Raw genomic sequence first — 22,989 nt, 5'->3', positions numbered from 1 at the left:
AACACCTGTTATCTGCACGAGCAGTAAGGACTCGAAACTACTGAGCTGTCTCCTCAGCCTAGTTTAATTTTATTTTGAAACAGGATCTCACTAGGTAGCTCTGCTGGCCTGGAACTATGTACACTGACCAAGCTGATGCTGATGCCTACTAAGTGCTGGGATTAAATGTGTACCCACTCTGCCTGGCTCAGCACTGGTGTTCTTTAAAGAAGAATGCAGTAGTACTTAGGCTTTTCTTTGTTCCAAGACCTTGCTTTTTTCTTGTTTCTTTTTTAATTGCAGAAAGGATCTTGCTCTGTCCCTCAGAAAGGGCTTGGATTGTGCTCCCTTTGCCTCAGCCTTCCAAGTGCTGAGATTGCAGTGTGTGGCACCATGCTGGTTTCTGCATTTTCAATGCTTATTCTAGGCTTAGATTGTTAGTGATTTCTTGTTTCAGTTGGAATAGTGTCTCCACCTCTCTTTGAGATTGGATCTTACTATGTAGTCCTGGGCAGCCTAGAACTCTATATGTAGATTTGGCTGGCCTTGAAATTAGAAATCCCTGGTCTATGCCTCCTGAGTGTTGGGATGAAAGGCATGCACAGCCGTGCCTGGCAAGATCTAACTTTCCAGTTGTGGACTAAATGGTAATTTAATCTTTGAGGATTTTATATATTTCTATCATAGTTGCTTCTCACTTTCTCCCTTCAACTCCTCCTCATGACCTACTTTCAACTTAGCATGGTTTTGTTTTTGTTTTTTAAATAACCAACTAAATCCAACTAATCTCATTCATATACAAATGGATGTGGGGGTCATTCTTAGTCCACACCTCTGAGAAAACTGACTCTCTTTTACTTAGCGTGAATACCTGGGAGTAGCTCTTCAGCATGGGGAGGGGGCTTTGAGGCAAGGTCACTTTCTTTTCTTTTTTTGTGGAGTTAGGGTTTCAATTATTTGTACATGTAACAAAACTTAATGACTTCACCTGTCCGTAACCACACCTAATTCACACTAATTTCGAGTTCTCATGCGGTCTAATTATAATTTTGCCCCCACTCCTTTACTCCTTCAAATCCGTCTCCTTCCAAAGGTGATTACATCCTGGGAGATAGAAAAAACACTTCTAACAGTTGTCAACAACTACCAGCACCTAACATCTCAGCAGCATTTCACGCAACACAAAACTTGCGTGCTCACGCGCGCACGCACACAGACACACACACACCTACCTCACTCGCTCCTGGTTTTAGTTTTTGTGAGATGGGGTCTCACTATGTAGCTTACACTGGCACAAAACTTGTGGTTCTCCAGCCTCAGTCTCTTAATGACTGGGATTACAAGTAGGTATCACACGCTTACTGTCTCAAACTCACCTAACACATTCCAGTTCTTTCTTTTTCATTCATTAGATCCCTCTTCTATCCTCTACCCACCTTCTAAATGCCAGAATTCTATGTGTTCTACCCTGGACCTCCTCTACTCTAAATTATGTATAAAGTCTTCCCCACTACTGAAGTATAAATAATGCTAACTCTTTACCAAATTACAACTATTTTCTTTTCCCAAGGCACATCTCAGCACTTGGTAACAGAGGCAGGATATCCATTGCTAGTTCAAGGCCCTTTATCTATATAGTGTTAGCCTGAGCTACATTGTGAAACTGTCTTTTTCTTTTTTCTTTTTGGCTTTTGAGACAGGGTTTCTCTTTGTAGCTTTGGAGCCTGTCCTGGAACTCACTCTGTTGAGCATACTGGCTTCAAACTCATAGAGATCTGCCTGCCTCTGTCTCCCTACTACTGGGATTAAAGGTGTATGCTACTACCACCGGGCATGAGACTCTATCTTAAAAGTAACCATAAAAATCTAAACCATGACAAATAAGTATTTAAAGATTGTTTATTTAAGGCGATTTCTCTGGATTTATATTGTTGGCACCAAACACAGTCTTTAGCAAGTGATTTTGGTTAATACCATTGTAACACTATAACAAATCCTATATGATCTTTTTCCTAAGATGTGGGTAAGGTTCAAGATGGAAATACTCAACTACCCTCACATAGCGCCAGGACTGGGGAAATCCTTTAGTTAGTAGATTACTTGCCTAGCATGCACAAAGCCCTGGTTTTGATCCCTAGCATTAAATAAAATCAGTTCTGTTGGGGGAATAATACCTATGATCCCAGTACTCTGAAAATTGAGGTAGGAGAATCACGAATTCAAGGTTATCCCCAACTACATACCAAGTTTGAGGCTAATCTTGATAGTCCCTACTTCAAATAACAAAAAATAAGTAACAACAAAAAGGAAACCCCCAAATACCAAAGTCATGAAATTAGGAACTTGAAATAAATTGAGTTAAATTGGATGTGTAGGTACATGCTTGTAACTCCAGCTTTTGGGAGATTAAGATATTCTGTGAGATGATATTATTGGGTAGATGTGAACATCTATTCTTACTTATCCCAGATAGGGAAATGACAATAGGCAAGAAGTAAGGATTTTATCAAAGTCCAACTTGGGGAGCTGATTAGTTTTATTGGGCTAATTGCTTATAGGAACAGATGACTCTAGTGGTTTAAAGTTTAGATTCATAAAAAAGGATTTCTTCATTTATGTTTTATTTATATATATGTGTGTGAGTCTGTATAAGTTTATGTGCACCATGTGTGTGCAAGAGTCTGGAGGCCAGAAGAAGGAATCAGATCTTCGGGAACTGGAGTCACATGCGATTGTGAAACACCACATGGGTGCTGGGGATTGAACCCAGATCCTCGCTGCAAGAGCAATAAGTGCTCTTAACAGCTGAGCCATTTCTCTCGCCTCAATTTTAGATTCTTTATGGAAGTTTCATTCAGTGGTAATTTTCCTTTGTTCATATCATCCAATTCTAGAATTAATTCAAATTAATAAATCTGTGTTTCAAAGTTTCAAAGTAGTATTCTTTTAAAATATTGCTTAGAGTGAAAATACATTTTGGGTTTCATATTAAGGTATTAACAAAGTGAGGGTGGGATGTACCTGCTTACCACAAGGAAGCCCTGGGTTCCATACTCAGCACTACATAAAGCAAGGTCAGTGGTACAAGGTAATTAGAAATTCAAGGTCATCCTCAAGTACACAATGAGTCGGAAGCCAGGCTGGCATATGTGAGACCGTGTTTTAATAAAAAACAAAGACAAAGCAAAATGTTATTTTAAGAAGGCAGGTTTGAAATAGCAAGTTACAGAATTTTAGTCCTTTAAATAATGAAAATTATTGTTCACTTTAATGTTTAGGAAGATTCTTACCTCTGAAGACGATGCTGGGGCCAAGATATGATAGTCAAGTTGCTGAGGAAAACCGGTTCCATCCCAGTATGCTCTCAAATTATCTAAAGAGTCTGAAGGTAAGAAGAAGCAAAGCTCTTTGCTGCTGATGTGCTAATCCCCTCCCCGCTTTACTCTTCAAGGCTTTTCTGTGAGGGATGTGTGTACACATGGGTATAGAGGTCAGAAGACAACATTGTGTATGGTTTCTCAGGCGCACTGGTCTGTTTTTGAGATAAGATTTCTCATTGGTAGATTCCTTTCATATATGTATTTATTTTCAGGAACTTCTACAGTAGTAGGTTTCCATATGATTTTTGAAATGACCTTTAGTGTTAGTTTTCCTTCCCTATATTTCCTCCTTTTACCTTACCCCCACCCCCACACTATTTAATCCTCCTAGTTTTCATTTTATTTCTCCCTAACACTATATTTTATTTCCTCTAATTTGGGAAATCCTCTCCTTCTCACTGTACCTTATTAGGTTCCTAATCTCTGGTTATTCAGATTGTAGCACACATATTGAAAACTTAGAACTAATATTCACATATAAGAGAATAGTGTGTTACATTTGTCTTTTTGGTTCTGGGTTACCTCTCTCAAGATGAATTATTCTAGCTCCATCCATTTACCTGCAAATTCCAGTTCTTTAATAGCTGAATAATACTCCATTGTGTAAATGTATCACATTTTCATTATCTGTCAGTTGATGGACGTTTAGGCTGTTTCCAATATCTGGCTGTTACAGATAGAGCAGCACTGAACATGGGTGAGTAAGTATCTCTGTAGTAGGAGATAGGGTTCTTTGGTTATATGCTCATGACTAGGATAGCTGCATCTTAAGGTAGATTGAGTCCCAGTTTCCTGACACACTGATTTTTGTAGTGGCGACTGTTCCAGTTGGCATTCTCCCCAGCAGTGAATTAGTATTCCCCTTTCCCAACATCCTTGCCAGCATATGCTATCATTGTTTTATTGATCTTGGTCACTCTGACTTGTGTAATATAAAATCTCAAAGTCATTTTAATTTGCATTTCCCTGCTGTCTAAGGCTATTGAACATTTCTTTGTTTTACAGCCATTTGTATTTCATCTTTGGAAAATTTTATGCTTAGTTTTTTCTTTTTTTTCTTTTGGTTTTTCGAGACAGGGTTTCTCTGTGGCTTTGGAGGCTGTCCTGGAACTAGCTCTTATAGACCAGGCTGGTCTCGAACTCACAAAGATCTGCCTGTCTCTGCCTCCCGAGTGCTGGGATTAAAGGCGTGCGCCACCAATGCCCGGCTTATGCTTAGTTTTGTACCCCACTTTTTAGTTAATTTATTTTCTTGATGTTCAGGTGTTTTTAGTTTTTTAAAAAAATATATATTTTATATGTTAACCTTCTATCAGATGTATACTTGGTAAAGATCTTTTCTCATTTCATAACCTACTACCCAGTCCAAATAACAGTGTCCTTTGCCATACAGAGCTCTTCAGTTTCATGAGATCCTATTTATTAGCTGTTCTTAGTGCCTGTTGTATTGGTGTCCTATTCAGAAGTCCTTTCCCATGCCAGTGAGTTTAGGTCTGTTTCCCACTTTCTTTTCTGTCAGATTCACAGTATCAGGTCTTATGGTAAGATCTTGATCCATTTGGACTTGAGTTTTGTGCAGGGTGATAGGTGTGGATCTTTCTGCATTTTTCTGCATGTGGCAATGAAGTTTGACCAGCATCATTTGTTGAAGATGCTGTCTTTTCTCCCGTGTGTGTTTTTATCTTTGTTAAAAATTAGGTATCCAAAGGTGTGTGGAAATATGTCTGGGTCTTTAATTTAATTCCATTGATTAACATTTTTATGCCAATGCCATGCTGTTTTTATTATAATAACTCTATAGTACAATCTGAGATAGACAATGGTGATAACTCAATAGTGTTTTTAATATCAATTTTTCAGAATTGTTTAAGTTATCCTGTTCTTTGTGTGTGTGTGCGCGTGAGCGCACGCGCGTGCGTGTATGTTTTCATATGAAACTGAAGGCTTTCTCAATTTCTGTGAAGAATTGTGTTGGAATTTTGATGGGGAGTGTATTGAATCTGCAGATTGCTTTTGGTAGGATGGCCATTTTCACAAATTAATTTTACTGACGCATGGACATGGGAGATCTTCCCAAATTCTGTTGTCTTCCTCAGTTTCTTTCTTCAGTATCTTAAAATTTTAATTATACAAGTCTTATCTTACTTGATTAGAGTTATCTCAAGATAGTTTTTTTTGGGGGGGGGCTACTGTGAAAGGTAATATTTCCCAGATTTCTTCTTAGTATTGTCTGTCATTTGTATATAGGAAGGTTATTGATTTTTTTTTTTTGTGAGTTAATTTTGTATCCTGCTATTTTTCTGAAAGTGTTTATCAGCTGTGAAGGTTTCCTGATAGAATCTTTAGGGTCTTCTATATATAGAGCCATGTCTTCTGCAAATAAGGATACTTTGACTTGTCCCTTTCCTGTGTTAGCCCCTTCAGTTGTCTAATTGTTCTAGCTAAGGCTCCAAGTAATGTATGGAATACATATAGAGAGTGAACATCCCTGTCTTGTTTCTGATTTTAGTGGGACTGTTTTGAGTTTCTCTCCATTTATGTTGATCTTGGCTCTTGACTTGCTTGTCCTTTGTATTGCTAGTCCATCCTGGACTTTTATCCTAAAGGAATTATGGATATTGTCAAAGGCCTTCTCTGCACTGATGAGATGATCATGTGATTATTTGTTTCTCTGTCTGTTTATGTGGTAGATTTACACTCATAGATAATGTAAAGACTTTGGTAGGTAACTCAATTCAGTTTCAGTTTCATTGGTTATATTTTCCTGTCATCTTCCTAAATTTTGTGTGGCAGAATGCTGTGGAGGACATGTGAATTAACTCTTTCTGGAGTTCAGGTCAGACATACATTTCTTCTTTCTTTCCTTTCTTTTCTTTCTCCTCTATTTTATTTTTGGACAGGGTCTCATGTGCTTCAGCTACATAGCTGAGGATGACCTTGAAGTCCTGTTTCTCCTGTGTCTACCTCCCATGTACTAGGCATGAGCCACTACACTAGGCTTCGGAGCTACATTTTAAAAGTAACCATTTATATTATATGCCTCTCATTTTTATTGAAAATGAAGTTAGGATTTTATTTCATTTTCAAACTCTTGTTTCTTTCTGATATCCAGGAAGAGGAATATACGTGCAGAGGCCAGAGGTTGATGTCTGATGTCTTCCTCTGTCATTCTCCAACTTATTTTTTTGAGACAAGGTCCTTCACTGAACTGGAGCTTGCTGATTTGGCTAGACTAGCTGGACAACAAAGCCCCGAGGATCATCCTGTCTCCATCTCCCAGCTCGGGGATTACAGGTGTGTTACCACACCTGCCTTTTTATGTGGGTGCTGGGGATCCGAACTCAGGTTCTCATGCTTGCAGAGCAAGTACTTTGCCCACTGAGCCATGTCCTCAGCATGGGAATTGCATATAAGAATTTCAGAGGAGTCTTTTTTTTTATACCATCTGTGTAGCTGTCCTAGAACTTCATCTGTAGACCAGGCTGGCCTCAAACTCAGAGTTCTGCCTTCCTCTGGGATTGGAGGTGTACGCCACCACACTTAGCTGTTTTCATTTTTTTACTGTGCTTCTTTATAAGGAATATAGTTCTAGGCATTAGTGTATTTTTAGAAAATAGAAGAATAAATTAGAAAAGGAGCACACATTTGCTGCATTAATGGCTTCTTACGTAGTTGTGGTGGCTACTTTGGACCTGGGTGATGTGTCCCTTGGGCTAGAGCTGTACTCTTTTAGAAGAATGCTGTCCTACTTCTAAGTTTCAGGCTTCTGAGGACCAGAGGTAGATACAGAAAACAGTGACAGTGTTTGCCTCTTTGAATTCACATTGTTGACAGTGGAGTTTGCTTTGCTTATATTTTCTCTCCTCTGTAGTTTAGAATTATTTTCCAGTGCCTGCTTAGCTCTTATTTCTGGAATGCTTGGATTCTTAGTTCAGAAGGTACTTTCCACTGTCAGCTGCTTGCTAGCAATGAGCATGCAATCCTGCTCAGTGGAGTGGATGAACCCTAGTCTTGTCATCTACTCATCCTGTTTGGAATAAATGTAGTGACTAGCAAATCTGCCTTTTTTTTTTTTTCAAGGTTAAAATGAGCTTGTTGGTGGATCTGACAAATACTTCAAGGTTCTATGACAGAAGTGACATAGAAAAAGAAGGAATCAAGTATATCAAACTTCAATGTAAAGGGTAAGTTGTAAGTTATTAACATTAAACATTTTCATTGAGGTTTGTAATTTCTTTTCCAAGCAACTTCTTTTTGTGTTCTCAGACATGGTGAATGTCCCACAACTGAGAATACCGAGACATTCATTCGCCTGTGTGAGAGGTTTAATGAAAGAAGCCCACCTGAACTTATAGGTATGCTTGACTTCCTTAAGACAGTACCCCTGCTTTCTGTTTTAGACGTTGACAAACACAGAGAAGTAGTAAGTAAAATAAGACTTCGTATACTCAGTAATTATCGTTTGCTGATACTTTTAATCTTTCCACTCATTTATTTTAGTATTAAATTTTGTTATTTTTAATTAATAGATGTGTATATTATATGTACATGCTTATGTGAGAGTGTGTGTTTGTGTAGGCCAAGGATCTCCCACTAACTGGAGCACATCAATTTGGCTAGGGTTGCTGGCCAGTGAGCAGGAGTCTGCCTGTTTCTATCTTCTGATGCTGGGGTTAGAGGTGTGTGCTGTTCTCTGCTGGGGATCTGAACTCAGATCTCATGCTTGTGTGGCAAGGTATTTTCTGACTGATTGATCTTCCCTGACTTTTTTTTCCCCCATATTTAAAGGAAATCATAGATGTCATGTCATTTCATTAAGAATATTTCAGTATCTCTCTTAAGGGATTTTGGCTTTTATATAATCACTGTGCAATTAGTATACCAAGCAGAATAGTTACAAATTTCTTAATGTTATCTAAAAATCTGTCTACTTTCAGATTTTCTCACTTAACCTAAAATTTCTTTTTAAATTTTGTTGTTTTGGGAAAGGGCGTGGAATGACCTCTGGTCTCCATATACACACTCACACACAGAAAAAGAAAGTAAAAACCTAACAGTTGGATATTTCCTGTATACTATGAAGCACGCAGAGCCATCTACACAATACTCCTGGCTGAGGTGCTAGAACACATGAATTTAATTATGTTCCTAGACTAAATTCATGGGCTATATAATAGATAAACAGTTTATAGATTGAAAGTCCATAATCTGAATATTCAAAATGTAAAATATTTTTAAACCACAAACTTTGTGAGTATAGTTAGGACACCACAAATAGCAAATTCCACCTCATGAAACTTTGTTTAAAGTTTTGTTAAGAGTAGTCTACAATTTTACTTTCAGGTTAGGTTTATATGTAACAAATTTCATATTTAGACATGAATTCAGTTCTTAAAATGCATTTTCCAAAATTGGGGAAAAAAATCCAAGACCTAAACTACTTCTGGTCTCAAGCATTTTGTATAAGCTGTAATTAATACCATGGGAAAACAAGCATAGGACTTCAGAATGGAGACTATTTTTATAGGAAAATAAAGTTTTGTCTAAGAAACTTCTAATGGCTTGAAAAAAGAGAAACTAGAGAAACAAGATACAACAATAAAATTCCATATATGAATGTTGTTAGATTGTATTTTGAGAAAGTAACTTTAGAAAGGCATTGTTGGCCTGAGTATTGCTATGATCTTCTTTAATCCCATCCCAGATTTGGGAGGCAGAAACAGGGAGCTTCCTATGACTGAGGTTAGCCTGGTCTATGTAGCAGATTCTAGGGCAGCCAAGTCTACATAAAGAGACCCTGTCTCAAAAGAAAACAAGAAAAAAAAAATCAGGTGAATGTAAGTACAGATCGGCTGTCCCAGCAAGCCTTTTTACCTGCTGATCTGCTGAGCCATCTTACTGGCCTTCAGAGGATTTTGTTGAACTTCATTTGGCATTACTTTCTTAGGCGAACCCATGCTCTAGCCACTGATGAATGGATTGATAGTTTGCGCTATATGCTTTGTGATTACTTTGTTTACATTTGAACATATTCTTACTATCCATACTTTCTTTGTATCTTTGTTTATGAGGATTGTTCGTGTAAAAGATTTTATTTTTTTTTATTTTTTTGTTTTTTCAAGACAGGGTTTCTCTGTATTGTTTTGGAGGCTGTACTGGAACTCACTCTGTAGACCAGGCTGGCCTCGAACTCACAGAGGTCCGCCTGCCTCTGCCTCCCGAGTGCTGGGATTAAAGGCGTGTGCCACCAACCCCGGCTAAGATTTTATTTTTAATAGTGATGGATATTATGCTATAAAGTTGAAATATTTGATTTGACCCCGCTAATAGTCATTTTTAGAACTGTCATTTTAAGTAACAAAAACACTTTTGTAAAGATATCTTAAATGTAGAAATGAGATGAAAATGATATTTACCTTATTCAACTTTTGAGATAGGCTCTTTGTAGCCCATGCTGGACTGGAACTCAGGATCTTTGTTTCTACCTCCTGAGGGCTGTGTTTATGAAAATGTACCACAGTGCTGGAAGTTGAGCTCAGGGCCTAAATATTCTACCTTAGTTATTATTTAAACCTTTTTAACATTGTGTATTTGTGTGTGTGTGTGTGTGTGTGTTTGTGTGTGTGTGTGAATATGAATGCGTGTGAATGTCTGCGTGCACATCTGCATAGCAGGTATGGGGGGTGGTCAGAGGGCAATTTACAGGAGTTGGTTCTCTCCTTCTACCATGCAGATTCTGGATATTAAACTCAGGTTGTTAGGCTTTATGGTAAACACACACACACACACACACACACACACACACACTTTATTTTATTTATTTATTTTAGGACATAGCTTTATGTTCTAGGCTAGCCTCACCAAACTCCAGCTTCATTCTCCTAAATAATGGGATTTCTGGTGTGGGGTACCACACTTGGCTTCTGTGAGAGTTCATTTTGAGTCAGCAGGAGAGTCAGTTGATCTAGGAGCAATATTAATTTTTTTCTTTTCATTTCTTTCTTTTTTTTTTTTTTTGAGACACTTTTTCTGTGCAGCCTTGACTGTCCTGGAACTTGTTCTGTAGACCAGGCTGCCCTCGAACTCAAGAGATCCGCCTGTCTCTGCCTCCAGAGTGCTGTGCAATGTCAGGCTTTAATTACTAGTTCCAAACTCTTTGGTTTTGTGCTTTGAGCCCAGACTGGCTTTACTCTAGGACTAATCTTTTTGCTTAGGCTCTTCAATGATGGAATGAAAACAGGAATGAAAGCTTAAAAATGTTAAAATGATCCCTTCCACTTCTCTTCTTCCCTCCACCCCTCTCTCCTTCCCTCCTGTAGCCTAACTTTGCCTTAACTTGCTGTATAGCTGAAGATTACCCTGAACTTCTGATCATCCTCCTTATAAAGTGCTTTGATTCCAGGGTGTATCACCATGCCCAGAAAAATGATCTTGAATATATTCTGAAAGAGGGTTTAAGAAAAATATTTTCTTCATGTGTTTCTTTCTTGTAAAGATTTATTTTAAAATAAGCCCCATGTGAAGCTACAGTAGTTTGGTTTATAAAGCACTTCAAAATAATATAGGTTTACTATACTGAGCCAATCAGTTATCTGCAGCTGTCTTAGTTGGTGTCCAAGGCCACGTGTTTCTATCTTTTCAAATAATGCCACTCCTTATGAGCCTATGGGGACCAGTTGTATTCAAACCACTACAGCAGCCAATCGCTTTAGTTGATTACAGTCAACTACTATTAATCCCAGATGATCTTATATCCATATTTTTTTTTTTTTTGGTCTGATTTTTGACTCTTTCCCATTGCAGTTTGACTATCTTTCATGTTGATTATAAGGAGGGCTGGAAAAACTGGATGAAAGTTGTGGAATATAGGTGTCTTATTTTTCTGTCTGTCCTTCTGACCTGTGTGTTTAAACCTAAAATTCTTAATTTTTTTTTTTTTTTTTTTTTTTTGGATTTTTGAGACAGGGTTTCTCTGTTTTGGAGGCTGTCGGTCTAGCCTGGCCTCGAACTCACAGAGATCCGCCTGCCTCTGCCTCCCGAGTGCTGGGATTAAAGGCGTGCGCCACCAACGCCCAGCAATTCTTAAATTTTTAATGACAAATATTAGACAGTAGAGAGTTTTAGGCCAATAAACCAGTGTATTGTTTTAAAGATTTTGTCTAGTGCTCTAAGTTAGATCCTAAACAACTTAAATTAATAAGCTATTAATTAAAGGAGTATTTAGAGTTCTTAGAATGTATAAATATGTAGTGTAATTAAGTAACTGAACTGTTTGGAAAGCAGGTTGTCATTTAAAACAGAATGTGGCATTTGGAGTGGTTCAGTTTAACCCAAGCTGCTTTCTCTTCTAGGTGTTCACTGCACCCATGGCTTCAACCGGACTGGTTTCCTCATATGTGCCTTTTTGGTGGAGAAAATGGATTGGAGGTATATAGATTTGTTATAGTGGAAGAAGATATATGTGACAATTCATGGTACTTATGAATCCTATAAACAGTGTTCTTGCTTTTCCATGTTTTTCTTGTATTTTAGAATTAGTAGAGGTTGGGTCTTCAATGTTTGTGTTTGTATTCAACTTTGGAAATGTCGTTTTCCTGTGAAATTTATCTTTTATGGCTGTTAATTACGAGGAAAAGCATATAATGCTATATGAAGGAAGCATTTTAGGATGGCATTACTCCATTTAAACAAATCTTATCTTTATTGAACATGTTACTTGTAAAGTATATTTTTAGATTTTGAGGGATTAGAGCCTACTTACCTGGAATTCTTATGAGGATAGGATATTGCTAACTGAATTTTCTTATTACTGCTCTAGGTTCATAGTTTATGTTTCTAAAACCTTTTACCCACTTGGTCCTTTTTTGGAATGGAGTGAGGCAAAACATGGATCTGACTGTTCTCTATTCTTTTATACTCAGTGGTTTTCTACTTTGTGTATTTTTTAGCTTTGGCCATTCAGAATACTACATACAATAACATCAGACTCCTATGCCAGACTCAGCCAATGCTTACTTCCCTCTCAAGATGTGTATTCTTGGTGATTGGGTCTGGGTCTGTTGGTAGTTTCTTAAAAATCAATATGTTTGTTCACTTTGCTGTTCACATTTTCTTGACTGCTCTTTTATCTATGAGACCTTGACTTTCAATGTTTTATTAAGATTTCTTTTCATTGGCTATCCATGTCTGTCATAAACACAGCAATGTGCTTTAGACATTTGTAATGCACCATGTATTAGAAAACACTATGTATTATAGTGGACCATGTGTTATAGGTGGATGATCTATGTGTGCGATATGTTGCAGTATAACTTGTGTATGTGTTTTTAGAATCAGTTTATCATTGATTGAAAGCTTTGCTGATGAGGAAAGATTTTAGTTTGTCTGTTTTATATGCCTGTTATACTTTTTGTGGTGCGTTGAGTATGAGTTGTTGATAAGTCCACATAAATGGACACTAGTGAGAAAATTGCATTGATTGTTTTCCATAGTATTGAAGCAGCAGTTGCTACGTTTGCCCAAGCCAGACCACCAGGAATCTATAAGGGTGATTATTTGAAGGAACTTTTTCGTCGCTATGGTGATATAGAAGAAGCACCACCACCACCTGTATTGCCAGATTGGTGTTTTGAGGATGATGATGAAGAAGATGAGGAGGAAGATGGGAAAAAGGACTCAGAACCAGGGTCAAGTGCTTCTTTTGGTAAAAGGAGAAAAGAACGATTAAAACTGGTAATGTTCACAAATGCTGAATATTCTTTGAAACATGTAATTTATTTTTAATTAATTTCATTTATTCATTTAATTTGCATATATGCATACTTGAACGTATATGCCTTGGTATGGGAATGGCACAATATGCATTTGGAGGTCAGAAGGCAACTTGAGGGAGTCAGTTCTTTTTTCATACTATGTGTGGGTCCTGGGAGTCAAAGTCAGGAGCCCTTGCCTGCTGAGCCATCCTGATGGTCCCAAATACTTCCTTCCCTCCCCCTCTCTCTGTATATTGAAGAGCATAATAGTGGCCTCTGATTTTATGAAATTAATTTAGGTTCTACCTGAAACCCATTAATTAAATAAGTCCTGACATCGTGAACCACATGGAGACCTCAAGGCCAGTCTTGTCTCAACTCCCAATCCTCCTGTCAGAGTGCTGAGTAATATTCTTAATGCAGAGATAGATTATAGGCATGCCCCACCATGCCCTTACTTTTAAAGATTAGTCAGCCAGAATTGGTCTTTAAAATTTTGTCTTACAAAATTATTCTTTGGGTAGAGGGACTTGCCTGTTGCGGTGGGAATGTGAGATAAAGGGCCACTTGTGGGGCCCATTCCTCTCCAACCATCTTGTGCTTTCTGGGATTTAACTCAGGTTGTCAGGCTTGGGAACAATTGCCTTTACCTGCTGAGCCATTTTGCAGCCCAGAAGTCTCTCTTTCTCTCTCTCTCTCTCTCTCTCTCTCTCTCTCTCTCTCTCTCTCTCTCTCTCTCTCTCTCTCTCTCTCTCTCTCTTTCTAAATCAGAGAAAAGTTGGAGTTAAGAAATCCCATTCTGGTTTTGTTTCTTATGTAACCAAAGAACTTTTAGATGTTAGATTGACATTAGCTAATAAACTACTAACTACATTTAGTATTAACAATAGACTTAGTGTATTATCTAATAACCAGTGAGAATGTTTCTGCAAAATAGTCATATAGGTAATGTAACTGTCCCCTGCCATAGGTGTTTCCTTTGTACTATATACAGCTTAGAAGATCTCTGCTTCCCTAGTCAACTTCTCTTAATCTTTTCAGATTAAGAGTCTAATGAAATATAGGAGTTGGGTTGTGGCTACAACTCAGGTGGTAGAATACTTGCTAAGCATTCATGAAGCATTGGGTTCGTTTCCTAGCACTGTATAAATGGTGCATAGTGATACATGCTGATTCCAGCATTCAGAATTCAAGGCTACCCTCTGCTACATAGTTGTAGGAGAGGATGGGATACAATGCCCTTTGTTTAATTGAAAGTGGTAGAGTGGAGTTATCTTCCTCTTTCCTGCAGTGACAAGCGATCTGTTGAGAGCATAGTACTCTTTTACTTGTACATAGATATACTTGGTATAGACCAAGGGAAAGTTACAGAAGTGTGGAAGGAATGAGGTGTTGATGAAGTTAGTAATTAATGTATATTGTGGTTGTCCAGTAGACACTACAACTCATGTTTTAGTTGATAGTGGTTCACAAGCAAGAAAGAAAAATGCCTGGATTGTTTTATATGAATTAAGTAGTTGTTTAGTTTTTTTTTTAAACTCTTAGTTGGAAAACCTTTGTGTTTAAGCATTTCCATCTTGAAGACGGACTATAAGGCCATCCACAAGTGTAGATTGCTTTAAAAGAGAAATATTTTCAAAAGTAACTTATTCTCAGGCTAGTGAGGTGACTCATTCAGTAAGTGTTTATACAGTATATTACAAGTTGTTTTCAGAATGTATTTTCATTATTTAGTAATAGAAATGGCCTTATTTTTTTTAAAGTTTTTAAAATAGGCTGTCAAATAGGCCTCAAACTTATTGTGTAGCCCAAGCTGACCTTGAGCTTGTAGGTTTCCTCCCTTGGCTTCCATAGTGCTGGAATGTTAGTCATGTGTCACCACAGCTGCATTAGAAGTATATTTTCTTAAGATTTATTATTTTATACGTATGAGTATTTTGCTTCTATGTATGTATGTATGTGTATCACCTGTGTGTCTGGTGCCCATGGGGGTATGAAAAGTGTGTTAGATCACCTGGGACTGGGATTCCAGATAATTGTGAGCTGCCATGTGGGTGCTCAGAATTGAACAAGGGTTCTTCTACAAGAGCAGCAAGTGTTCTTAAGCACTGAGCCTCTCTTCAGCCCCCTAGATGTGGTTTTGAAAGAGCAGTTTTGTTGTTCAGCCAAGGAAAGCATTGGTCATCTTTGATCCTTAGGTCAAGGGATCCCTACATTATTTTAAGGCATCATCAGAGTTGAAGATTTATTAGATGACTATACATATTAATTCTGAGTTTCAGGCAGAATGTAGCTGGAAAGACTTAGGACTCCTGTAGACCTGACAGTGATGCATATGTGGATAAACTCTGAATGTTTTTCTTCCTCTTCCCAAGTGGATTGCTTGCCAGATCTTGGCCAGAAGGTTGACCTTTGCAAATTGTAGACCAGGTTTTTTATTCTTTAATGACATTATCAGCTAGAGTTGTTGTGTAGACTTTCCTTGGAAGTGATGCCAGAAGCTCTCTGATGGACCTGAAACTAATTTAGTATACACTTAGACTAATGTTTTGGTTTTAAAAAGTGTAATAAAACAAGCACATAAAATGTTATACAATTCCCTGAAGTAGACCTTTACTTTTCTTTGGCTTTAAGATGGGATCTTGCCATATAGCCTATGGTGGCTTCAGAATCATAATCTTTTTGCCTGAGCCTCCTGACTGGTGGGTTATATAGATGTTACTAGTACAGCAGGTGGAACAGATTATTTCTGTTTAATATGAGTTTTCTTAGGTTTGTGAAAATAAACTAATTCATTTATTTTGTAAACACATTTGTCCTTTATATATGTGTGTATTATTAACATTTTATCCTCTTTTCTTTAAAGGGTGCTATTTTCTTGGAAGGTATAACTGTTAAAGGTGTCACTCAAGTAACAACTCAACCAAAGTTAGGAGAGGTACAGCAGAAATGTCATCAGTTCTGTGGCTGGGAAGGGTAAGGAATATTTTCAACTTTTAAATAAAATTTATTCTTTATGTAACACTTAAAATTGATACAGACATTAACTGGGCTTTTTTTGTTTCTTTAAGTTAGTGTGTACATTGAGTGCTTAAGAGGATTTCACCTGTTTTCTTAAAGGTAATCTGTGACAGTCAAGTTGAATCAGGAACAGATGACTCACATTGTTCTCAAGAATATATTACTATTGTCACCAGCATTGTTTTCTTTGATCTCTTTGTTTCTGCTGTTGCTGGTTAATGTTGGACTGGTTTTTACCAGTGGAGAAGAATAGAGGAAGACTCCCAGTGTCAACCTCTGCCTCCACTATGCTTGTGTCAGCAGAGTGCTCACAAATTCCCCATAATTTAGTATGCATGATCTAAATAATAAAGCAGGTGTATTTTACATTTTATACTTCAGGGAAAAGCTTGAGTTTTAGCTTAGTTACCTTAACAATACTACACCTTAGGATCCTCCTGTTTCTACTTCTCCCTTTCCAGTGCTGGGATTATAGAACATGCTGCTAGGGTTGGCTTTTTACATGGGTACTGGGGATCCCAGCGTAGGCCCTTATATATGTAGGAAGCATTTTAGCCACTGAGATCTCTTTCCAGTGCTGCTTAATAACATTTTAAATTAGCCTAATATTTATATTATAGCAGTGGCAGTTTAATACCTTGTAAACTTGTATTCTAAAATGTCAAGAGTGAATTTTTTTTTTGAGACAGGGTCTCACTTCATAGCTCTGGCTGTCCTAGAACTCACTATTATAGATCAGTTTGGCTTCAGACTCGCAGAGAGATCCATCTGCCTCTGCTCTGAGTGCTGAGATTAAAGCAATGCACCACTATTCCTGGCTGAGAGTGATAGCCTTTGTTAGAGTTTTTGTGACAGCTCGTGCTGTTCCATTTGAAATTAATCTCATGATAGGAAGAACATTGTGATCAACATGTGGGCCACTTGAGATTGGTTTAACACAAAGATACCATTATATGGATTGTAGCCATGACAGAGTAATGTTTTTTCTCTTAGGTCTGGGTTCCCTGGAGCACAACCTGTTTCCATGGACAAGCAAAATATTAGACTTTTAGAGCAGAAGCCATATAAAGTAAGCTGGAAAGCAGATGGTACTCGGTAAGTTTGATTACTCAAAAACAATTACACAAATAACTATAATGCTTGAAGAATATTACATTGTTAGGGAAAGCATACAGTCCTAAGGGTGTGAGTTTTTGATTTGAACAGTAAAATAAATGTGTTTCAGAAAGTATGTAGTTTTCATCTCATTGGTATTCTAAGCTATATAAAGCTTTAGTTTATTCTTCTAAATTTTGGTTTCAGAATTCTGTTAGTTTATTATGAAAAAGTTCATTTCTTAATTTTTTGAGACAGAATTTTACTTTGTAGCCTGGGCTAACCTTAAACACCTGGTGAACCTGTAGCAATCCTCTTGCTCACCCTCCCAAGTGCTGGAATCATACCTGGCATATACTGACCGTATAGAAAGAGCATGGGATCCTTGTATCTCTGTCTCCTGGGTATTGGGATTATAGGTATGTGCCACTGTGCCCACATTTAGGATCTCTTTATTACCCTTGTTTCATAATTTAGTTGCCAGTTGTATCTTCCCTTATTCCAGTTTTCTTATTTAAATGCGTTTCATTAAAACTTAATTTTGGGGTCAGGGATGTAGTTCAGTTGGTACAGTGCCTGCCTAGCATGGAGTAGGCCCTGAGTTCAGTCGTTGGCACTGAGTAAAACTGGGAAGTAGTGGTTTAAGCCTATAATCCCAGCATTTGGAAGATGGTGACTAGAAGATCAGAAGTTCAAGACCAGCATGAGGTAAAGGAGACCCTGCTACAAACAAACCAACAAACTAATTTATTTACAAAGCAGTAGGCCACCTTTTTCTTTTGGCTCATAGTTTGCAAACCTATAACTGAATATATTCTTCTTAAAAGTCTTCGCTGGTCTGGAACTTACTATGTAGTTCAGGCTAACCCTGAACTTGTAGCCATTCTCCTACCTCTGTCTTCCCATTTCTGGATTACAAATGTGACCCACTGCACCTTGATAAGATTTTTTTTAATTAAAAATTATTTGTTTTTATGTGTATGGTGTTGTCTTGGTTAGGTTTCTATTACTGTGATAAAACATCCATGACCAAAAGCAGCTTGGGGAGGAGTTTCTGTTTTTCTTTTTTGTAGACTAGTGTGAAAGAGAATCAGGACAGGAACTCATGTAGGGCAAGAACCTAGAAGCAAGAACTGAAGCGGAATCTTTTGAGGAGTGCTGCTCATTTGCTTGCTCCTTCTTATGGCTTTGGTGATACCTTGCTTGTACAAATAAAGCCACTAGATAATCATAGAGGCCTAGCATATCTGATAGACATTTCTGTGAACCAGGATAATCTGAAGGACTGGACACCCTTGTCTTGGCAAAGTTTGCTGTCACTCTTTTTGGTATCTCGTTTGTCCAATTTGGACAGCATACTGTCAGCAGTTGAGGCAAGGGCACTTTCTTGCAAAAAAGAAAGTGAACTCCATGTGGAGTTTCTTCCATGCCCATCTTCCTCTCTGACATAATTGGTGTTGCAGGGAGCAGTTGTGTCTCATTGTCATGAAAAACCCTAATAAACAATTTTAAATGCCATATTCTGTAGGTATTTGAAAGGTTTTAAGAATACCTATCCATTTGAAGTATATATCTGTATATCTAGGAAACCTAACTAACGTAACTATAAGTTTTGACTATTATAGGTGACTATCTATGATCTGTATTTAATTATACGTTACACTTTAAAAGAGCTGTACAAACACATCTGTCAGATATGCTAGGCCTGTAGGTCAAAGATAGATGCCCCAACGTTGCAGAAGACCCTTGGGTGACTCCAGACAACCAGCTGTTTTCTATCATTTCTCACAGTTTTAGGAAGTCGCTTGCTCGCATTTCCCATTTACTCAATTAATATTTCCTTCTTGGGCCTCTGAGGGAGTTGAAGACTAGATAGTATAGTTTTCCTTGTTTACTAGAATAGTAAAGAAACTCACTATAGATGTGTTAAGTCTAATAAGTTTGAAAGACTTTAAAAGATAATTTGATAATGCACATTAGAATAGAAAGTACATTAGGTACAAGACTTGTCTTATCAGGAAAGAATAGATAATGGAATATTTTCTCTGAATTTGTCTAATGCTAATGAATTAGACATTTTTGATGTGCTTATTGCCTGTATATATTGTATATACTTATTGTATATAGTTTTCTTATATTAGTTATGATTACTTTTTTAATTTTAGGCAAAAAAGGGGCATATGTGGTGATATTTTGCTTGTACAAATAAAGCCAGTCTGAAGGTCAGAGAATGGAACTTATCACTAGTTAACCATATATAGCTTGCTCAGCCTACTCTTTTATATCATCTAGGACCACCTGCCCAGGAGTGGCACTGCTCACAGTGAGCTGGACCCTTCAGTGTCAATTATTAACCAAGAAAATGCCCCACAGGCCTGTGCACAGGTGGCATTTTCTCAGTTATGGTTCCCTCTTAGATAACTCCAGCTATGCCAGATGGGCAAAAAAACTAACCAGAACATATGCGTTAGCGTAAGTGTGCACCATGAGTTTTCAGGAGACTACAGAAGCTGGAAGAAGGTGTCAACTTTTCTAGAGCTGGTATTGTGAGCTACCATGTGAGTGCTGGGAACTGAACCCAGGTCCTTTGCAAAAACAGTGAGTTCTCTTAGCTGTTAAACCATTTCTCCAGCCCCAGATTGTTTTTTTTTTTTAATGTAACTTATTAAATGTGTATTTAAGAGGCAAATAGGACTGATTTTCCCCATAAAAAATTTGTTTTATTGCTTGGTTATGACATGGTGCTCAGTGTCTGGTTTCTGTTACATGTGCTGATGTAAGTATTTAGTGACCTGTGACTATCCTGTTTTAGAAATAGCCGTTATATGAATAAACTAATTATAATAAGTTGCCACAGATTCTGTATTTGTTGCTCTGTTTGTTTTTGTACAGAGCAATGCAATTACTCTAGGTAGTTTGCTTGAATTCCTTGAGTAGGTATTTCATCAGTAATTCTTGTATGTGATGTTTATTCTAGTAACTAGAGGCAAATGTTCAGACAGGAATGATGTGAATAAGGTAATGAGACTCTAGAATTTAGTATTAAAGAGGCTTCAGATGTCTCTGGGATAATATTTAGTCCTTTACAAACTGACTTTTATACTATGTAGAAATAGAATGACCCATTCATGTTTTAGTTAATTGGCCATTGTATATATGCTTTTACATTTGCTTGCCTAGCTCTTTTGAATTCAACTTAAAGCAGGGCATCAGCTCAAATACACATTTCTGCTTAGCCCTAGTTTCTTTCTGGCATTACATTCTGAGTGGAAATTTTTTTTTTCAGTTTATCATGATACCTTTTAGAACAATTCACAGATAACAGTTATGTATCATTGTAGAAGGTTTTTATTGAAAGAAAAAAAAAGCAGAGATTTAAATCAAATACAGCTGGGTTGGCTATGACAGTACACATTTTTGAGAAATGTTTCCTGGGAAATGCTGAGAGATTGCAGAGAAGGAGCAAGCCACCGTTACACCTTACCTCCTTCACAAGAGTGAGTTCCTGTTTCTCCCTGCCTTTTTCCTGTTTTCACCCAGCTACCTTACTTCCTGTCTGTACAGACTTCCAGACCTCTAATAGTTATCTAGTGGCAAGCTCCATTCTCTGACCTGCAGACAGCCTTTATTTGTACAATCAAGATATCACTACATTGCTGCATAGCAGAAGTTGACCTTGACGTGATTTTCTTGACTCTAGCTCCCAAGTACTGGGATTATAGGCCATGCTCAGCTTTGTGGTTGAAGTTAAATGGTGAAAATAATTTTTTATTCCTACTAGAAATATTTTTAGATTGGTGGGATAAATCACATTCCTGTTTTTTTTTTTATGGCAAGAGAAAAATCACTTTAGTATTTCAAAGATACAGGGACTTGATATGTGAATTTCTTACAAAAGCATTTGAAAGTGAGGTCATGGGCTGTTATTGCTCGTCCAGCCTGGTTAGCAGATGGGTTGTTTGTTGGAGGAGGGCTGTTCCTGGAAGTGTGCTTATTGTGATAGTAACTGCAGCCATCACTCAGACCTCCCGCCGAGGAACTGGAACCCACACTGCTGCAAAGTCAAGGTCAGGTTGGGCTAAATTAACCCCCCCCCCCCCCCAGCAAAACTAAAGACTACAAAGCCTTGAGGAAGACAGCCTCTTGGAAGCTCTTGGACTATGGGCTTCTGACTTGAACTTGGCTCAGCTGTCTGTGCTGGAGGACCCTCTTTTTCCTTCACTTTGATTACATGTGTGCCTTATGTAGGACTTTTGAGAATTTTAGTTTAAAAATACATTTCTTTTTTAGTCCATATGTCCTGTCATTCTTTCAGTTGATGTTGGGTCTGTATCTTCTTGGGATGTGTAAAATAGCAGCTCTGCCTATGGAGATGATTACTGCCTTTGGCCATTGCTTGTGATCCAGAAGGTTGTTGAAATAGAATACATTTTGTTTTTGTTCTCGAAACAGGGTTTTTCTGTATTGCTTTGGAGCTTATCCTGGAACTCGCTCTGTAGACCAGGCTGGCCTCGAACTCACAGAGATCCTCCTGCCTCTGCCCTCCTGAGTGCTGGGATTGAAGGCGTGCGCCACCAACTCCTCGCTAAAATAGAATACCTTCTTACGTTTCTTTTTTACCTTGCTGTTTCTATTAATGTGTCTAAGTTACCCAACATTTAGTAGTTTAAAACATCAAAACTTATTACCTTACTGTTTTTGAGAACAATGTACATGTGTGTGTGTAAAGTGAGGAACATAATAATGGCCTTTGATTTTGTGAAATTAATTTTGGTTTTACCTGAAACCCATTAAATAGCATTATAAACCAGGAAATGGAGATGAAGACCTTGAGATAGGGGTCTCCTGCAGTTGGCAGGTACCTCTTAGTCACCTATGGACCCCATTGGGTTGGTTTTATTTCTTGTAGTTTCAAAACTTCCAGTACTGCCACTCTGGGGACCAGGGTTAAAGTTGGACTTGGGGTGGGGGACTTCCATTCCATACCTGACACCAGTGCTTACTGTATCTTGGGCATATGCTATAATAGTGGGTATTTTCTTTCACTTGGCCAACTGTTCTGTCCCTTTTATATGTTAACACATTTAGTTATTTTTTTAAAATTTCTAAAATTCTGGAAAATACAAGTAACATAAAATTACCATTGCAATACACTCCCCTTTTATTTCTTTTTGAGACAGGCCCTTTTATTTGTTCTTGTGGCCTGGAACTTGTGGTCCTGACTTAGCTTCCCATATGCTGGGATCACAGATGTGTCTCCATGCTCAGCTTATTTTGCCACTAGTGGGTGAGCAGTTAAATGATATTAAATGAGACAGTCATCAGCAACATCATCTCCATTTAGAATTCTTTCATCTTATGAAACTAAAACTCTATATCAATCCATGAAACAATAATTCCTCATTCTTCTTTCTGTACCACCTCTGGCAACGCTATTATGTGTGCATGATTTTAACTACTTAGGGTACCTTCTATGAATTGATATAGTGTTTGTCTCTTTGTGACGGACTTACTATATAGCTCTCAGGGGTCATCCTTATTATATGTGAACATTTTCTTTCTTTTTGGAGACTGAACCGTATTTTATGTTATATATGTACCACATTTTGGTTATTTATCACTCAGAGAATATAGGAGTTGTTTCCATGTCTTGGCTGTTGTGAATAATGCCACTGTAAACATGGCCATGCTAACTCATTTAACTTTTATGAGCACCTTAGGAAGTAAAAACGTTTGGTGAGGACACTGTATAAAGAAATAAC

General features: G+C 37.8%; 1 protein-coding gene across 4 annotated transcripts in view; it reads left to right on the top strand.

Annotated features, from left to right (window-relative positions):
* Rngtt (RNA guanylyltransferase and 5'-phosphatase) overlaps positions 1-22,989 on the top strand; it is a 186,412-nt gene that overhangs the window by 6,351 nt on the left and 157,072 nt on the right. For 3 of the 4 annotated variants that reach the window (XM_040740422.1, XM_005080835.4, XM_021233423.2), the window contains exons 2-8: positions 3,258-3,367; positions 7,440-7,543; positions 7,626-7,714; positions 11,711-11,786; positions 12,851-13,091; positions 15,978-16,087; positions 17,126-17,227. In XM_040740422.1, coding sequence (XP_040596356.1) covers positions 3,258-3,367; positions 7,440-7,543; positions 7,626-7,714; positions 11,711-11,786; positions 12,851-13,091; positions 15,978-16,087; positions 17,126-17,227 — 832 coding nt within the window. Of the gene's footprint in view, positions 1-3,257; positions 3,368-6,514; positions 6,654-7,439; positions 7,544-7,625; positions 7,715-11,710; positions 11,787-12,850; positions 13,092-15,977; positions 16,088-17,125; positions 17,228-22,989 lie in introns of those variants that run through there. The other variant, XM_040740421.1, reaches the window with a different exon arrangement.

Source organism: Mesocricetus auratus, unplaced genomic scaffold (assembly GCF_017639785.1).
Source record: "Mesocricetus auratus isolate SY011 unplaced genomic scaffold, BCM_Maur_2.0 Super-Scaffold_6730, whole genome shotgun sequence".
Lineage (NCBI taxonomy): Eukaryota > Metazoa > Chordata > Mammalia > Rodentia > Cricetidae > Mesocricetus > Mesocricetus auratus.
Note: the sequence above shows the minus strand (reverse complement) of the source record. Positions and strands in the feature narration are given on the sequence as shown.